The 19,738-nt window shown below is 46.6% G+C and overlaps 1 protein-coding gene across 1 annotated transcript in view; it reads right to left on the reverse strand.

The window, feature by feature from the left end:
* Nucleotides 1-6,092: 6,092 nt before the first annotated feature.
* Nucleotides 6,093-19,738, reverse strand: part of SMARCC1 (SWI/SNF related BAF chromatin remodeling complex subunit C1) — a 192,444-nt gene continuing 178,798 nt past the window's right edge. Inside the window, exons 27-28 of the mRNA XM_048837290.2 lie at nucleotides 9,929-10,105; nucleotides 6,093-8,236 (exon numbers count right to left, since the gene is read on the reverse strand). Coding sequence (XP_048693247.2) covers nucleotides 8,148-8,236; nucleotides 9,929-10,105 — 266 coding nt within the window. The 3' untranslated portion in view covers nucleotides 6,093-8,147. The remainder of the gene's footprint in view (nucleotides 8,237-9,928; nucleotides 10,106-19,738) is intronic.

A 19,738-nucleotide genomic window follows, 5' to 3' on the forward strand; every position in this document is an offset into this window, starting at 1 on the left:
ACAGGGCCCCAGGCATATGCACTCTCAAACCCCCGTCACATGAACTCCTGCAACAGGGGCCAAAATTACCTTGTTTATCACATTGTATGAACGTGGTGGATGAAACTTGATTCAGTTCGGTCTCCAGCTCTCTCTAGCCTATTTCCTATTAGATACCTGCAGGGCCCACAAGATGTCAGTATGCCACCCTGCTGGACTTGTCCCTACCTGCCTAGCTCAAATCCAACTCTTGACTGTCTGCCCCACGGGGCTGTCCCCATGACTCATTTCCCGAGAAGTCTGCCATATACAGCTCGCCAGAAGCTTGGAGAATTCCTGGCAGCACTGAGATAGTTACTGTTCTTCCTCCGGTACCTTCCACTATAGCTGCACCCTCCCTAGAGTTCTCTGGTGGTAGAAGCAGCCCTGTATATTAGATTAAAAAGGGATAAGCCTGGAGTTTAGACCCAACACTTCAGGTTTGCTTGAACAGAATGCAAATAAAGCAATTTATCATACTTACACATTTCCCTACATTGCTGAAAATCAAACCACAATATCAGGCTAGTGCCTAACCACTGCACAGTGGAGCTGCTTAAACCAACATAAATTGGAGTGAACAGTCTGGTTTCTTTGGCCAAGATGAGCAAAATGCAGAGAGAAAGCCACCAGCATCAGAGGGAATTTGATTAACGTTTTCAGCTTTAATAAGATGAGGTGGTCATCAAATATTGTTTACATTTCCTAAGTGCTTTTTATCTCCAAGGATACACTTTAGAGATGCTATTGTGTGCACAAATCCTTTGCTGCTGAAATGCAGCCACGTCTAAGGTGGAACATGGCAGATGTTTACAGCTCAGGGCAAGGAGTGAATAGAATGCTGCATCCAATTGAAACTGCAGGGCAAGCTAAGGCAGGCAGAATGTAATGTAAAGCCTTGGTTGGGATGATTTAGTTGGGGTTGATCCTGCTTTGAGCGGGGGGGGTGGGGGTTTGAACTAGATGACCTCCTGAGGTCTCTTCCAAGCCTAATCTTCTATGATTCTATGTTGGTATCTGGCCCACAGACTGGTAAAAGCCCTTAACTCATACAAAAACGGTCACAGAACCTTTAGTGACTTCAAGTGGCTGGGACTTTGGCTTTATGTTTCATCCCAATGATGGCACCTCCAGCGGTGCAGTGCTATCTAGTACCATGCTGGGGTATTGCACAGTCAGACAGAAGAGTGCCCCCCCATAAGTCACTCGCTGCTCGCATAGGTTATACACAGACACCAGTGGACATGCAGTCCCATGGTACAGTACCAGGGCTGAACTATTCAGCCTGGATGCATTGGGACCATTACAGAAATATGTCCCCAAAGTGGTGGTGGCTGCTACGAGAAAAGATCAAAAGATTCACGGGAAGCGAAAACACAAAAGTGTCAAACACGCTTTAGATTTTTTACTCACACCTGTGGTCCTAAAAAAGCGTCTTTCATTTAAGGGTTTCCAAGCACTTAATGCCATTCTAGAGCCAGCACAGGCCCCTCACCTGCTTCCCAAGCTGTGATGAAGCAGGTTTTTTTTGTACTAGATTTATGATTCCTATGCATGCCTCAGTTTCCTTCTACACTGGGCCTAGCCACTGGGGGGCAGGGTGGTGAGAGGGATTAAATCTGCTCTCAGGGAAGAGCAAGAGGCATAGGTGAGCATGTGTCACCTCGCTGTCTGGGCCATTAATGAACAGCCTGAAAAAAAAATGAGTCAAATCAACAGAGGCTCCTTTGTCAAGACAAAAATACCCCAACCCCTGAAAAATTCACACCGAGCAGCAGGGAACCCTGGCAGGCAGGACGTGTGAACTGACCTGGAGAACAAGGAGGAAAAGATGTCACGTGATGAGAAGAGCTGGCTGTTTTTTTTTTGGGGGGGGGAGGGGGGAGAATGGGACAGGACTCAGGAGCTCTCACCTGGGGGAGGGCAAAGGGACAAGAGAGGGAGCCAAAAATGAAGTCCAGCACCGCTTGGATGATCATGGCACTGGTTTGACTAGGATGGACTAGAGTTAACTTCTGCCGCTCTTTGCTATCCTAATGACTTTCAGATTCTGTAGCCAGGTGCCTAATAAATTGTTACCTTGTTTGGGAAGGCTGCCTGTGTTGCTGTGAGTATTCCCTGAGCACGTTGAGCCCTGCAGGAAGACAGGACCAAGCCTCACGCAGGACTCTGGCTGGGCTGGATTCACTGCAGTGAACCATGGAGTACTGGAGTACTGTGTCCAGTTTGGGCCCCACACTACAAGAAGGACGTGAAAAAATTGGAAAATGTCCAGCGGAGGGCAACAAAAATGATTAGGGGTCTGGAACACATGACTTATGAGGAGAGGCTGAGGGAACTGGGATTGTTTAGTCTGCGGAAGAGAAGAATGAGGGGGGATTTGATAGCTGCTTTCAATTACCTGAAAGGGGGTTCCAAAGAGGATGGGTCTAGACTGTTCTCAGTGGTAGCAGATGACAGAACAAGGAGTAATGGTCTCAAGTTGCAGTGCGGGAAGTTTAGGTTGGATATTAGGAAAAACTTTTTCACTAGGAGGGTGGTCAAGCGCTGGAATGGGTTGCCTAGGGAGGTGGTGGAATCTCCTTCCTTGGAGGTTTTTAAGGTCAGGCTTGACAAAGCCCTGGCTGGGATGACTTAGTTGGGGATTGGTCCTGCTTTGAGCAGGGGGTTGGCCTAGATACCTCCTGAGGTCCCTTCCAACCCTGATATTCTATGATTCTATGGAGATCAACAGAGAGGGGGATCACTGGGGCTGAAGGTGCAGTCTTGGAATCTTGTAAGCCATGTGCCTGCCCCTTAGAACTGTGAGAGTCTTTGGGGCCTGGCACATTAATGGGGTCACTCCCAATAGACTGGTTACAGGCTGGGGCGTAGACCACATCCTGGGACTCCATGACATGAGCCACTAGTGCCATTCTACAAACTGGCAGGCTGAAAGAGTACCGAGGTCTCCTGACTCCTAGCCCTGGCCTGCAACTCCAAGACCATTCTTCCTCACTACATATGAGTTGGAGCATAATTCTTTATCATCGTTCTTACAAAGCTGGGCAAGGCCAACCTTATAATAGTAAGATATATTGTAGTTCTTATACAGCACTTTTCATCCCGGGATCTCAAAGTGCTGTACAAAGAGGGTCGGTAGTATCATCCCCATTTTACAGATGGGAAACTGAGGCAAAGGAATGAAATGACTTGCCCAAGGTCACCCAGCAGACCAGTGGCAGGGAAGGGAATAGAACCCAGGTCCACTCCTGAATGATAGTGCAGTGCTCTCTCCACCAGGAAATTCCACTTTCCATGGCAATACAATAGTGTCCTGAGTGTTAGATCTGGTGCAATGCACGGCACAGGCATAGCCGCACACGGCTCATCTATCCTGACCAGGGGAACAGCGCTAGAATCCTGCTAGGGACAACGGTGACACAGAAGTGCAGCAGTTAGCACAATTTTGTCACTAGCATAGATAAGGCCCTAGAGTCCAGTGCACGTGGCCTCCATTTTAAGAGGAGCCACAGGAGCTTTGCAAAAATCAGCAACTCAATTATCTAAACGTTTCCCGGGAGAGGTGCTGAAGTGACCTCTCAATGAATGGATTGCCCAGGCGACAGGGAGATCCCCTATTCAACATCCTGCTGGCAGCGAGGATTCACAGAGCCTTTGAGAAGGCTCCCTGAACTGTGACCCCCAGGGGTCTCCCTGAAAGGGAAATTTCTATGCATGCTGCACACACAGCTGGGAGGGAGACGGCACAGACAATGAGTGACACTGTTCCTAGAAAGCTGGGCAGGGATTGGATTTAGAATAGCCAAGCCATTCACAACTCACTCTGAATCCCAGATCAGACAGAATGCCCCCGGATCTCCATTTTGCTCAACAGTGCATTGTTTGTAGTGCAGTAATGTGATATTTAAATTCAAGGGTATTTATTAGTCCACTGCATGAGCTTTGATGTCCTGCATCTTAGGGTTGTTCCAACTTAGAAGGGAGAGGAGCCCACGTTACACTTGTCACAAAGCTAAATCAGCAGCAGGGAGTTTAAAGGAACTGAGTATCCAGCACTGCTAACGCCCCACCAACCTTTTTTGAAGCTGTTTTTTCAAATGGGCAGGGATTGAGGGAAGGACAAACCTCATTATTCCAGTAAAACAGCTTTATAAGCAAACGTCATAGAATCATAGAATATCAGGGTTGGAAGGGACCCCTGAAGGTCATCTAGTCCAACCCCCTGCTCGAAGCAGGACCAATTCCCAGTTAAATCATCCCAGTCATCTATTGCTCAGCCCCTAAAACCAAGACAGCAGAGAAACCCGTGTGGCAAGTTAAGAACACAGGATTTGCCTCGGATGACCAGATGTCCTGATTTTTGGGGCTTTTTCTTATATAGGCACCTATTACCCCCCTACCTCCTGTCCCGATTTTTCACACTTGCCATCTGGTCATCCTAGACTTGCCAGACTAGATCAGAGCAATGGGCCCATCTAGTTTAGTATCCAGTCCCTGACCAGTACCAGATTCTTCAGTGGAAGGTGGAAAATACCCATGATGGTGTAACCAGCCAGTAGGGGAAGTTTCTTCCCAACTCTTTTAGGCAGTGAATTGGTTTCTATCCCAATTATGGAGATTCTCATTTAGCCTAATGAACTCTTGGTCTCAATGACTTCTTGTGGCAGAGAGTTCCATGAGCTAATTATGCTTTGTGTAAAAGGTTTTATAGCTATTTTAAATGAGGTGCCTTCAGTCTAATGGTTTTTGTTTTATGGGGTTGCAAATAGGAGTCAATTTATGGTCTCTGTACCAGCCATTACTGTGTACATCTCATGTCCTCCCTTATGTCTTCACTCTAAGCCGCCCCAGTAAATTCAATCTCGCTCCTGCATTTGAATCCCCTTCCATTATATAAACTGTAACAGATTAGAGGTGGCAAGCTCCAAAGTATCACAAAAGTATATAAACATGGTGGTATCATCAGCATCAGAGGCCTGATCCTGGGATGGCTCCCACTGACTTCAGCAGAGTTTGGATGAGGCCCCACTTCTCTTTATCCAATCTTCCTACCTATTTTACTGCACTCCATCATTGTAGTAACTGAGCATCTTTACACTTCTATAGCACCTTCCATCACAGGATCTCAAAGCGCCAGGCACACTGTGGATGCTATACAATAACAAAGTACATTAAGACTAAGGATATGTCTTCACTACCCGCCAGACAGCGATCGATCCAGTGGGGATCGATTTATCGTGTCTAGTCTAGACACGATAAATCAACCCCCGAGCGCTCTCCCATCGACTCCTGTACTCCAGCACCGAGAGAGGCACAGGTGGAGTCCACGGGGGAGCAGCAGCAGTCAACTCACTGCAGAGAAGACACCCCGGTAAGTCGATCTAAGTATGTCGACTTCAGGTATGTTATTCACGTAGCTGAAGTTGCATAACTTAGATCGATCCTCCCCAGTGTAGACCAGGGCTCAGGATAACAGTGAGGCAGGTATCAGCCTTATTTTCCAGAAAAAGAAACTGAGGCAGGTCAGTTAAGTGACTTGACCTAGGTCCCTGAGTTCTCTTCCTACCGTGGCAAAGTAAGGAGGAGAACCCATATATGATTCCCAGTCCTATAACTTAATCACAAGATGATCCTTCTTGGCAACCAACTGGAATTAGAAGAAGGGTGACTTGGCCAAGTTCACATAGTAGGTCAGTGAAAGAGCTGGGAACATAACTTGGAAATCCTGCCTATCCGACCCAGGCTTGCTCTGTCTAATCTATCATGGTGTGTGGTTTGATTTCACCACTTCCATTAAATGTTGATTATCTGACGCCTTGATATATAAAATACTCATTAATACACAGAAATAAATCAGATGCATTGGAAAGGGCCCTCCCTCCCTTATTTGAACGACTTTGATGTCCCCTATCTCAACTGGGTAACAAGCTTAGACTTGTATATACTTAGCTGTAGCCAATGCATTATCTGAAAACAATTTGATACTCAATTAAAATAGGTTTCAGCAGATCCACATCTTAGAATATCACGCATGAGAATTTACTTCAACTCCCCACAGATTTGCAAAACAGTTTTGTATAAAAACCACGTTTTTTATTTCACAAAATTGGGTGGCTGTGTTGCAGGAATAAAACCGGCCCTATACAGAGGATCAGATGAAAAAGTCGCCACGTGTATTTATACAGAAACACAACAGCGTTAAGAATTCAGGTACTTTGTAGGATCATCACTAGTACAGTAAAAAATAGTCTCCATCTGGATCCTTTAAATTTGAAATTGATCACACTAAAAACAACCTGAGGTTATTCTAAACTGGACCATGGCCTGAACCAGAATTCCATGCTCACTCCAAAGACACTGGAGGGAAAGGTAACATGTGGAATGGATTTCTTTTATGAAAGGTGGGGGGAGGGGAGGCCCTAACCGTTCTTTGCTAGGCACTGTAGATTCTTAGAGCTTGACAATGGGAAAGTGTTATTCTTATACACTGGAAGTAACAAGGCCAAGTACAATTGTATGAGCATGGAGCTGATGTGCAGACAGCCCAAAAATGGTTACTTCACACATGTACGCAAATTCTCAGGGTCTGGAAAGTTCAACTATTAACATTTCGAGGCATCAAGCACTTGAGTGCTCTTCAAGGCAAATCTGTATTTGTTTTACTTGATGAAATAGCTCTGTGGGTTTCAGATCCTCTGGGCAATCTCTCCCCCCCCACTAGTGAACTAGCTGTGGTCAAGCTTTAAAACAAACAGCCCATCTTACACTCCTGATCACAGAGATCCACCCCTGAGTGATCCCTAAGAGCGCTGGTGAGGACGCTTGTCAGAAAGCTCTCTCTGGAAGGAGAGGAGGAGAGGGTCTGAACCGCACAGAGGATGTGAACCATGCAGTCACTAATGATGAGGGCAAGGAGCAGCATTTGGCAGTTCAAACTCAGTCCATATTAGTGGCATTGTGTTGGTCTTCTCCATCGCCCTTAATCATGGAGCATGCTCGGAGTCAACTGCCAAACCTGTCCCCCCACTGCCTTGCAAAGAATGGAATGATAAAGCTCAGCAAGTGGAGGGTGAAGTGTGAATAGAGGAGTGAGTGTTCTCCCACCTCCAATATCAGTCCAGAAAGAAAAAGTACCACGTTCACTGAATTCTGCCCCCCCGGCTGTCTGCAAGAGGTAGTTCTGGCGTTCACACCCCCAGCCATCCCAACCCAATCCCATACACTAGCACTTCATTGCTATCTACTATTTTTTTTTTTTTTAAAGTTCAATTTTAAAAGAAAAAAGTATATGCTCCAAAAAGAGAGGGACTAAAATTTGTTTTATTCCTCAGTTGGCTACTGTACCGAACTACCCAGAAGGAAGAGGATTCAACTACAAACTTCCCCTCCTTCCAATTAAACACAAAATAAAATATAAACTGGAGGAATAAAGCTCAGATAGAGTGGTTTGATTCTAACTGATTCACTCCTGGCTCTATTCACATCGGATCAATATTTTCTTTAATAAGTTAGCGAGGCAGCCTTGGGGCTCAGCTATTGCCCTTAATGATTATCTACCTGTAATGAATATGCTCAGAATTAACGAAGCTTCTGCTCCAAGGCAGTGGAAGGAGAACTCCTCCCTCACGCTCCCTTATGTGCTCAAGCCACTGGTTTGCTCTATTTGATCTTGATGCATCGCATGTTACACAGCAGATTACACCTCAGAGACTATGGATGGAAACGCAACCTACTGCATTCTAAGATACAGTTATGCCTCCAACCTAAAAGCCCCCCCCCCTCTAAAGAGAATCCAAAGGTCAAGCAGCAGAAGCAGCAAGATAAAGGAAAACCAGCGCAGAGAACTCATTCCATCGGGTAAACAGACAAATGCATGAAGGACATCCTGCCAGCAGTATGAAGGTACTGTGACTACTGCTCTCTGTGTTCAGCGTAAGAGCTCCCCAAAGGACTACAACCAAATAATGCCAGACTATAAAGTCTGCGAGAGGGGAGGAGGTGCAGGCAGGCTGACGGGGGACCAAAAACCCCTGAAAGGAACAGAAGGAAACTGAGGAAATCCATTTTTGGTCGCCACTATCTTGGTTCTAGGGATCAGATCTAGAAGTTGCTTGTTGCTGGATGAGTTAGGGAGCTGCTGAGGCCGGCGTTGCACCCGCTGTAGGTGGAGTCACCCCATCAGCTGGTGGTGGCGGCTGCTGCGATGGAGGGGGATCTGCAAATACAGTGGAGACAAGCACGTGAGCACTAGAACCAGATGAGGTAGAAAAGTTAATCAAAAGGTTTAAATTATGCATAAGAAGTGGAGCTATTTTCTTATGAAATCCATCTCTGTATAGCAGTGATACGTGGCTTCCCAGGGAAATGGAGGAGGGTCTAGCACTGGAATTATTTCACACTAGTCTGGGCACTGCAGTGAACTGCACTGGCTCCTGGAGATGGCCATGACCCTCCAGGGCTTTTCCATCGCTACATTCTATGATTAACACTTTGCATTTGTGCTGTGCTTTTCATCCTCAAAGCACAGTACACGCTCACATTCCTCCAGCGAGGTAGGGAAGTGCCATCCCTACTTTGTACAGTGGGTGACTGAGGCAGACAGGTTTAGCAGCTTGCTGAGATTATGTAGGGAGTTAATGTCAGACCTGGGTTTAGCACTTCACTGTTCCCATCTCCCAGTCCTGTGCTCAGAGCATTAGATTAAGCCTCTTGTCTGTTTAAAACAGATGTAACAACACACTTTACAAGCAGAGCTCTGCACATACAGATTCAAGAAGTATATAAAGTGCCACCACAGGCAGAGATCTGAAAATGTGGCACAGTGGGGAGAGAAGAAAGAGGGTAGGTACAAAGGCTGGGTTTCAGGCACAGTGATCAGAGCACAGGGAAACAGATGCTAATGGAATAAGACGGGGATGTTCAGGAGAGGGAGAAAGTCAGGAATCAAGGTGAGGAAGAAGAGAATGGGGAAGTCAATTCAATAGAGAGAGAGGACACTGTCAATGGTGGAGTTCCAGTAATATGGGAGAAGGAAAACAAAGGAAAGAAACAGCGTAAGGAGGAGAGAAGAGACAACTCCAGGCAAAAGTAGCACTAGAATGAGACACTTCTGTTTACAGCAGTTACCATTAAAGAGTCAGCATTTGATCCGTATCTTTGCTAACAGGTAACTGCAATAGTTTCAGGTACCACCGTATAGTGACTGCTCATAAAGGGTTGACATTTTAGGAGCACAGTACTGGTATTATCATACTAGGTCAGACCGGTGGTTCAGCCAGTGCCTTTTCCCGTCTGTTCAAGTGGACAGTACCCCATACTTCTAAAGAAAGTGCAAGGAGCCCCAGACCTATGGCTGCTGCAAGCCAATGTACCGTCAATCAACCAAGCCATCTGGATTTACGGAGGATCTGGCCCATATGTCTTTAGTTTCTTTATAACTAGCTTCCTCTTATTTTAAATCTCCCCTTTTCCAAAGATGAAATTCACAGAGCTAGTTTTTGGTATGATTCTGCTGCACCTAATTATACTGTGGTCACTACTAATTAGTGTTCAGTCACAGTTATGTCTTGAACCCACTCCTGTGTGTTATTTTCGATTAAGTGGTGACTGGTTTTCATGGTGACCACAATGCCTCACAACCGTTATGAGTTAATCACAAAGGGGCAGTAACACATGCTATGGTGCTGAGGGGCGGGGGGGGAGGGGGAGAGAAAGAGAGAGACTTTTAAATCTTCCAACACTCCTTTGACAGAGATTTTTGGCTGCTAAAAACATACAGATCTGATGGTTCCCACAGCACACAAAAAACGCGTTTAAACTACAGTCACTTTTCCAGAAATAATGAGACAAGCAATGGAAAAAAACACAAGGTACATTCGGACAGAGATAATTATGAAAACCCACTTACACATGCCATTTGGCGCTGCTAGGGGAACACGAGGTCCAATTATGTTTCCTGACATTGGTGGCATGCCAGATGGGGGAGGGCCACCACTGGTTGGGTGGATGTTGGCGGACACAGATGGCATCATCCGGCCTGGCATGGCCTGCCCAGGTATCATTGAACCTGGCCCTGGCATCTGTCCTGCAGTGACATTAAAGAGAGATTGCAATGAAATTCAGTTAAAATACACATGTGAACAGAAGAGGAAAAACATGGCCTAATTGTTCTCTGAGCAGAAAGAGAAAAATCTCGTGTGCTCAGATTCAACTCTGTGCTTCCACTCCAAATGCCATCTGCGGCCATCCCAAAGGACAAGCCTCCCACCACCGAACACCAACTCCTTTCAGGAGGAGCTGCCGTGAGATCTTAATGTTAATCTTAATGTTGCTAAAACCTTATAACACAACAGGCAACTGAAGGAGGAAATTATTCACAGTTGCCTCTAGAACAAGACGGAATCTGGGTAAAGAGGTGATTGTTAGTGACCTTCGTGAAGATGTACTACCAACTGCACAGGGAGAACGAGGCTTCAAAATAGCAAAGCCAGTAAAAAGGGCAGGAACAAGGACTAATGGATTAACTGAATAGCAGAGCTGTAGTCACGCAGCTATAAATGATACCGGAAATACCTGCACAGTGTAAAACACATTTTGATTTCAGTACAACTCATCGACTGGATTTTAAAACCCCATTTGAAGAGAGAGGGGTCCATAATCCATTACATTTACTTCTGCAAGATTCAATGCACACACATTTTGTATTTGCAGTACTTTAGTTAGGGAAGCAGCCACTAGGTATGGATTGTAGCTATTTACAAACCTAAGGAAGGATTATTTTAAAAGATCCCTTCCATCCCAGACACCAGATAATTATGTAAAATAAAATGTCTGATTATAGAATCTCTTAAACATAGCCCCAACCCACCTTCTTAAACAACCAAGCACATGTATAAACAGCATGAAGACCATGATGGAATTTAAAAACCTAGGAAATTCACAGGTCTGTATTTAGAACTGAATGTCAGTAACTAGGCACAAAGATACATACGTCTGTAATGCCTGCTGAAGTCCGGTTACTGGATGAGATACTTAAATGAACGAACAGTTTTATTAGCATCTATTACTCATTTAGTATCCTTCAAACTTTATTCTTAAGAAATGTATAATGTAATATGGACTTATAAAGAAAGTCAGCACCATGGACAGCATCACTGTAGCTTTTCAGGCAACTGGACCCTTTTGCAAGTCTAACAGCCCAGAGGAGCCAACTCCCCATAAATTACACACATTCTCACCTACAATAGAGTTTGGGCTGTTCTGAACCTGGACAACTGGGGGGAGCCCCTGTGCCCTGACACCGCTCCCTGGCAGGAGTGCCGGGCAGCTGGAGCTGGGCAAGCTCCTGTGCCCCGACCCTGCAGAAGTGCTGGTGGGGGGAGGGGGAGGATGGGGAGGGACTGCAGGTGGAAGGGGTAGGGAGGGGCTCCCTCTTGCTCTGGCCCAGGGCCCCACAAAACTGTAATTCGCCACTGCTAATAGAGCAGCCTCAAGTCCTTCAGTCCATGATGTCTCATGTCCATCTGCTCCAAGAAAAGGGAGGAGCCTTCAAATGGGAGGTCTTCTTGGACCTTGTGGGGAAAGCCAGAGGACGGGAGTCAGGAACAGCACCTGATGGTGACTGTGGAGGTCATTGTCTGGGTTGGTGAACTGGCAGCATCAGAAGCTGCCTGTAGAGCAGTCCTGGCCACATTCTTACTCTCCTCTAAGAGGGCAGTGAACTCCTGTCTTGCATCTTGGGGCAGGAAGTCCTTAAATATAGCCAGCGAGTCCCATGGATTAAAATCGCATCTCCCCAGCAAAGCTTGCTGATTGGCGATACACAGCTGGAGGCTACCTATGGAATAAACCTTTCTTCCAAAAAGGTCCAGTTCTTTAGCATCTTTTTGTTTTTGGATAGCACTTGACTGGCCCTGCCTGTCACTTTCATTTGCTGCAGACACCATCAGAGGGAGTGTGGGTGTGAGAATATGAGAGAGAGAGAGAGTGTGTGTGTGTGTGTACAGGTAGTCGAATCCACTTGCTGGCATACAATACTTTTTCTCTGTCCTCTCTGAAGTGGGGGCCGGAGGAGGAGTTTGCCATAGGGCCTTGTCTGGTCCCATCACTGCCTTGGATAGAGCTGCTGAGCTAGGATATCAATGACGATGTGTGATGTCTCTGAGCTCCTCTATCTCCAACCCCCAATTCGAAGTGATCCACTTCAGAAGGCCCTGATGGGCCCTGAAATCATCCTAGGGAAGTAGGCTGCTGGGACCTGCAACAGCCTCATCTGGGGAGGACGAGGAGGCGGCTTACACCAGTGAAGGGGCTCCACTGGAGGCATCTCCTGGACTTCAGTACCAGGGTCGGTGCTGGAGTCGGGATTCAGTGCCTAACGGGAAGGAGCAGTAGCCCGTGTCCTGGAGGCCACCGAGTAGGAGTGGTGGGAGGCTCCTGTATGGAGGAAACCAGCAGGGATTCCAGTAGGGCCACTGCATTGGCCAGTGACCTGTTGGTCAGGTGCCTGCCGGGAGACTGGTACTAAAGCCTGGTGGGGCGTAGGTTGGGTATTGATGGTGGGCTTTCGGTGGTACATACAGTTCCCCTTTGGATTCCGAAAAGGATTCCTCTCTCGGCAACCATGTTGGAGCAGTACCCGCTTCTGCCTCCATACTGTGCTGGGGTTCCAGGGATTGGGATGCTGGGATCAGGTGGCTTGCCCCTGGATAGTGCTGGGAAAGCACCCAACGCACCCTGTTCCCTCCAGCTTCTGGATTCCAGAGCTGGTTGAAAGAAAAGGAGTACTTATGGCACTTTAGAGACTAACAAATTTATTTGAGCATAAGCTTTCGTGAGCTACAGCTCACTTCATCGGATGCATGCAGTGGAAAATACAGTGGGGAGATTTATATACACAGAGAACACGAAACAATGGGTGTTATCATACCTGATCACTCTTGTTACAGTGTGTACGGTGAGACAGAGACAAACACCTACAAGATCTCTATCAAGCATTCTTACAACTACAATACCCACCTGCTGAAGTGAAGAAACAGACTGAAAGAGCCAGAATAGTACCCAGAAGTTACCTACTACAGGACAGGCCCAACAAAGAAAATAACAGAACGCCACTAGCCAACACCTTCAGCCCCCAACTAAAACCTCTCCAACGCATCATCAAGGATCTACAACCTATCCTGAAGGACGACCCATCACTCTCACAGATCTTGGGAGACAGGCCAGACCTTGCTTACAGACAGCCCCCCAACCTGAAGCAAATACTCACCAGCAACCACACACCACACCACAGAACCACTAACCCAGGAACCTATCCTTGCAACAAAGCCCGTTGCCAACTCTGTCCACATATCTACTCAAGGAACACCATCATAGGGCTTAATCACATCAGCCACACTATCAGAGATAGAGCTGCTGAGCTAGGATATCAATGACGATGTGTGATGTCTCTGAGCTCCTCTATCTCCAACCCCCAATTCAAAGTGACCCACTTCAGAAGGCCCTGATGGGCCCTGAAATCATCATCACCTGCACATCTCCCAATGTGATATATGACATCATGTGCCAGCAATGCCCCTCTACCATGTACATTGGCCAAACTGGACAGTGTCTACGTAGAAGAATAAATGGACACAAATCAGACATCAAGAATTATAATATTCAAAAACCAGTTGGAGAACACTTTAATCTCTTTGGTCACTCGATTACAGACCTAAAAGTGGCAATGCTTCAACAAAAAAAACTTCAAAAACAGACTCCAACGAGAGACTGCTGAATTGGAATTAATTTGCAAACTGGATACAATTAACTTAGGCTTGAATAAAGACTGGGAGTGGATGTGTCATTACACAAAGTAAAACTATTTCCCCATGTTTATTCCCCCCCCCCCCCCCCGGTTCCTGTCAACTGCTGGAAATGGCCCACCTTGATTATCACCACAAAAGGTTTCCTCCCCCTCCGCTCTCCTGCTGGTAATAGCTCACCTTACCTGATCACTCTTGTTGGTAACACCCATTGTTTCATGTTCTCTGTGTATAAAAATCTCCCCACTGTATTTTCCACTGCATGCATCCGATGAAGTGAGCTGTAGCTCACGAAAGCTTATGCTCAAATAAATTGGTTAGTCTCTAAGGTGCCACAAGTACTCCTTTTCTTTTTGCGGATACAGACTAACACGGCTGCTACTCTGAGAGCTGGTTGGTGACCCTTTGGGGTTGGAGGAAGCGGGAGAGAGAGAAGGCCCCTCGCTGCCTGAAAAGCCTCTGGGGTTGATGGTACTGTCAGTCCACTGGGACCGTGGTGGCTTCCTGGTGTCAGTGGAGGCACAAGGCTTGAAGACTGGGGACTGGGACATGCCCGGCCCCTGGGGCAAAAAGTCCCTGCATGAAAGGAATTATATACGCTAATTATATACAGTATCGCTACTTGCAAAAACTACACACACTAAACTATTAACACTATGAATGAAGAGAGTTCAAAACCAGTTGGAAGAAGCCTTCTCAGAGCAAGAAAGGGTTGTCCCAGCATCTATCCTGGCTGGTAAGAAGGAACTGAGAGGGTGTGGGGCCAGTGGCACCCCTTATACCAGCACATAAGCGTGCAGCTCCAGAGGGTGCTCGAGCCGGCCCAACAAATACCACTAAGGGAAAAATCTCCAGCAACAGTGCATGCGGCATGCACACACCTAGCATGGAACGGATATGAGCAAGCACTCAAAGAACAATGACGACTGGGAGAGGACTAATGTCACAGGCAGATATCGCTGCCATCATAGAATATCTGCTGCGCTTGAACCCTCAAGGCTAGTGGTAACTTCCCTCAAGTCTCATTTAGCAGCTCTCTCTGCTTACAACACCTTGATCAGAAATTAAGTCTATATTTTCTCACCCTACATTTCATGTTTCCTTACGGGATTGACTAATGCCTACCCCGCTGAGAGAGAACCTCCACCTACCTGGGATCTATCTTCCCATGTTTATGGGCCTCTGAGCCCCTTACTCAGGCACCCAGAGAACACCTGTCTATCAAAACAGCATTCTTAACAGTCATCCCTTCTGCTAGAAGGGCAAGTAACCTTAGTGCCTTGATGGCCGCTCCGCCTTGCATGGTATTACACAGAAAGGTGTTAGGGAGCTTCACCCTAGTTTTACACGTAAGGTTGTCTCAGATCTTCACCTGTCACAGTGCATCTCCTTTCCCATTTTCATCCCCAGCCCCATGGTTACCCAGGGGAATGCTGTTTGCACTCACGGGATGTTGTTAAGAGCTGTATGTTATTCAGAAAGGTCCAAACCCTTTAGGAGTAAAACTCTTTATGGCTTACAGGGAGAGAGATAGAGGGCAACCTATTAGTAAGAAGACTTTCCCACTGGATTACGAGATGTACTGAACGTGGCTACTCCTTAGCCAGGGAGTCAGCACCCACGGGGTTAAAGACACACACCACTTGCACCACATCTATCTTCGTAGTTTGTCTGACAGATTCCCCTGGTAGAGATCTGCAAAGCAGCAGCATGGAGTTGGGTTCATACTTTTCTCTAAACGCTATTTGTTGGACTTGGCATCACATTCTGATGCTTGATTCGGTAAAGAAATGCTACAGTTCATTTTCACCTCAAACTCCTCTGCCACCGCTGTCCTCTCCTGGGGGCGCTAGTTGCTAATCTCCTGTCAGTGGGAATGCACAGAGGCACTTGAAGAAGAGGGGTTATGTTGTTCAAGAGTTGCTCTGTGCACTCACACTATCCATCCACCTTCCTCTGACTTGGAGTCCTTTCTGTTGGAGGACTCTGCAGGGTGGGTGGTGTGGTGCATTCCCTTATCTAGCCAGAGCCAGTGATGTCAAACTAGCACGTGCTCTCCAGCACCCTCCAGCGCGCACAGCTCTTTTATACAGTTCCCACAATTCAGCACAAGATGCACTAAAGAGGTCAGAGCCCTCAAAGGGCAAATCTTTGATTAACTTCCAAAAAGCTGGAGCAAATCCAGATGTTTGCAACCATGAGTATCTCCTTATGGCTATCCCAGTGGCCACAGCATCTCAGGTGTCAAAAGTTGCCTGCAGAGCATGACTGGCTGCTGTCCTCCCCCCAGCAACCAAGCTCTTTGCATCTTCTCCTTGTTCCTCTGGTAACAAGCCCAGATGGGATTGACAGAATCCCATTAGGTGTAGCTGTATTGTGGCACAGCAGTCTGGCAGTCTGTGGAAACTCACAAGGTGAAGGAGTATCTTTCTTCCAACCACATCCAACCTACGTCCTTCCCTATCTGAGGGAGGAGATAGGGATGCTCTTTTTCCTTTAAACCTTTCCTGAACTGCAAAGATTGGCATGAAATTGGCAGATGGATGCTGAAACAAATATTGATGACTTTCTGAGGGTACACAAGGTACATTCTACTAGCTTTCTTAGTAACAGGCAGGGAGAATGCAGGGGGATAGCCAAGTGTTCTTCACTGGGTTAGGAACTCCTGGAAGGACTCTGTCTGCAATTCTGTAATGTCAAAGAGGATTAAATGAATCAGGTGCTGAAACCCATCGGTAGTTGGAGAGTGTTGGCCATTGTCTGTTAGCTCCCAAAACTGTTTTTGATCACCTGGAAGAGATACAGAGGAAGCCCCAAACTTGCCTTCAGGCAGTGAGGTACCCTCATTTTTTGTTCAAAATGGGCACGAATAGCATGCCACAGTTCATTTAATCTGAGGGAGCTTCTTGACAATCATATACTTGCCACTCTTCCTGAGAGGGTTGGGCCGATAGTATCTGCATGGACTGGAACACAGGCATTCTCGAAGACAACAGCACTGGGGGAGGTTTGGTGCCAGGACAACTTTCTACACGGTGCAGTGCCTCCAGTACCAGGAGGGCGTCAGTGTTAGTACCGGAGCAGCCGACAGTGACGTGCTGGGTCTGGCAGCATCTAAGAGTGCCTTCATGGCCTGAATGTAGGGCCACGTGAGTAACTGAAGAGGGCTCTGCAGAACGTCTTTCCGTGCCAACAGAGTCTTAGATGAAGGAAGCCAACTGGGCTTCTGGAACAGCAGAATTTGCAAAGGTGGTTCCAAGGAGAACCTGAGTTCCTCTAGAAGGTTCAGGATTGAAACTGGTGGTGAATACTGCTACATAGAGTCAAGCAGCAGAGGCACAGACAACAGATTTGACTGGAGTCCCCAAATGAGAGTGGTAACAGTCAACAGAGGTGGTACATGGACGCCAGGGATGGATCTACAGAACTCAGCAACGAAGCCTCCAGCTAAGGAGAGGTGTGCGTGGAAGCTGATATCAGGAAACATGGGTCACTGGTGGAGAATGAGAATGATGCCTCTTTCTCCTTTGACTCCCGCCACCAGTTTGAATGCTTTCTCTTCTTGGGCCCTGGAGCAGGGTTCACGCAGAGATCTGGAAGCCTGCATTTCACTTACAGCATTACTGGCATTGATTCTAATGGCACCAAAGGTGTCTTTGGTGCACACAGTGGAACCAGTATCACTGTGGTATCAGTGCAGATTGTGTAGCTGGTGTCCGATTGTGGTGACAGATGAGAAGCTCAGACACTATAGGCATTGGGCTCAGGGAGGCGGACCTTCAGCCCAACATTAAAGGAGGCAAAAGTGCTTAGGTGTGTTTCAGGTCACATGACAGAAGACCTCAAAGCACAGAAGCAGACTGCAAACCTCTTGCAGGAGTATCAGGACAAGCTGGTTGGAGGCTTATTGATGCCAAATACATTTGCAGTCTGTCCTTCCTTGCCCAAGGAGTATAAGCATGGTGGATTGTTTACTGGGAAATTACATGCATTTCTCCCAGGCACATAAGGCACTGAATGTGTGCATTTGTTTCAGGAAAGACGGCTGAACAGGTCACGTATCCTTTGACTCCTTACATGGTTCAGGACCAGACATGGTCTCGGGGGAAATGGAGGCCAATGTTCACAAATAACCTATTTGAAGAAAGAAGACTAACGAGCTTTGCATACAGGAGAGGTAGATCCATTAGCTTGTGGCAGTGGAACTAAAGTGTACGGGGAGTGTGCTTCCTTATATCAAGCCAATTACATCATTTTTGGGTGAGAGTGCTCCTACCACCACCCCAGTGCACCCAGCTTTCCTATACACTTTCTACAGCTCAGCGCCAGAGGTGCTGAAGCCCATTAGTGGGAATGCACAGAAGTCCTTGAAGAAAAGAAGATTAAGTTAACATAATACCGTAATGACCAACTGCTCTAATAACCCTTCAACTCCATACAAGCCTGAAATTGTCCAATCATATGCCAATTTTCCTCATAACTGCAGCAAACAGATTTTAAAAAAAACATAAGGAAAAAACTAGGGTTTTTTTTTGGGGGGATATTTACACAAAAAGAGGAGAAAAACATCTAAATCTACCCATGCACACACTGAGAACAGCCTCTGGTCAGTGTCCTGTAATGTTAATCTATGACATTCCATCGGCACAAATGAAAGAGCAGCAGCAGCCGACCAGAAAAGCTGTAGGGATTTGAGAATCCTCTCTTCCCCCTTCAGCTCCTCATCAGCAAAATAGTTTCCACTCTGGTGATTGCAAACAGGTGTATATGGAAGACCATCACAACGAATAATTGCTTCTCCAGTCAAGGATCTAAAGAGCAGACTGGAGGTGGCAGACTTCCTGAAGACACTTGCCACACGATTCACTGAAGCCTTCCAAACCCCTGAGCACACATGTGGTGCGGTCCTTCATAGATATGAACTGTGTGGGCAAGTACAGTGCACACTATTTACAGCTGCAGATATCTGCAATCAGATTCCCCTCAAACAAGTTCAGAAAGAAGTTACCTAGCTTGGCTCGTTCCCTTCCCCTTGTAGCAAGCAGACAGCAAGAGCAACAAAAAGTTACCCTAGTCAGATAACAGAGGATTTAAGCAGGCATACACATCTGTTTTGGTCCAGGTCGCTCTCAGAGGCGAAGAACAGGCAACAAGGGCACGATAGGCAGCGCGAGAGAAAGCTACAACCAGCCTGGGGCTGAGGTTTAAAATCATGGTATATTAGCATCAGAAGTAAATCAAAATGTATAAGATCAGTACAGGTCCTATCTGGTGGCAGGGGGCTCCAGAATGAGACCACCACCCATTCTTTCACCATCAAGGACCTACCTGCTTTTCCAGATCCTCTCCATACAAACACCAAAAACTGAAGAGAGCTGATTAACCCCGTAGGCAATTCCTGCTGCTAGGGGTCATTGTGTGTTAGTGTTTAGCCTCTAGGAAATTTCAGCTTGTGGCTTCGAACAGGTGAATATGGCAGGAAGATGGGAAGCAATTCTCTTTTCTTCCTTTTGCAAGGCAGTCTATGTGCATCACAGCCAAATTTAACAGCATGTAAGATCACTGTTGTTCTTTCTTCTTATCACTCAGCCACTAACTGTCACATGAGAAAATGCAGATCAGCCTTTCAGCAAAGCCCATTTGAAAACATGAGGGCACAAGATAAGCTGAGGTCAGTTGGTCAGCACCATGAGTCAGGATTTTCCCCAGAGCTGCAGGAGATGTGAGAGCTTATCTGGCTGGTATCAAGCTATTAAAATTCTGAGGCGAGTCAAAGTAATACAGAATTTAGACAAGAAAAATCCTATTCTATTTAGCAATCTAGACAGAAGAACAGTCCATTAACCTGAACCACCCAAGGAAATTAACTTCTAACCACAATATTTCCTTCAAAGCATCCTGCAACCAAATTTACA

Source organism: Caretta caretta, chromosome 2 (assembly GCF_965140235.1).
Source record: "Caretta caretta isolate rCarCar2 chromosome 2, rCarCar1.hap1, whole genome shotgun sequence".
Lineage (NCBI taxonomy): Eukaryota > Metazoa > Chordata > Testudines > Cheloniidae > Caretta > Caretta caretta.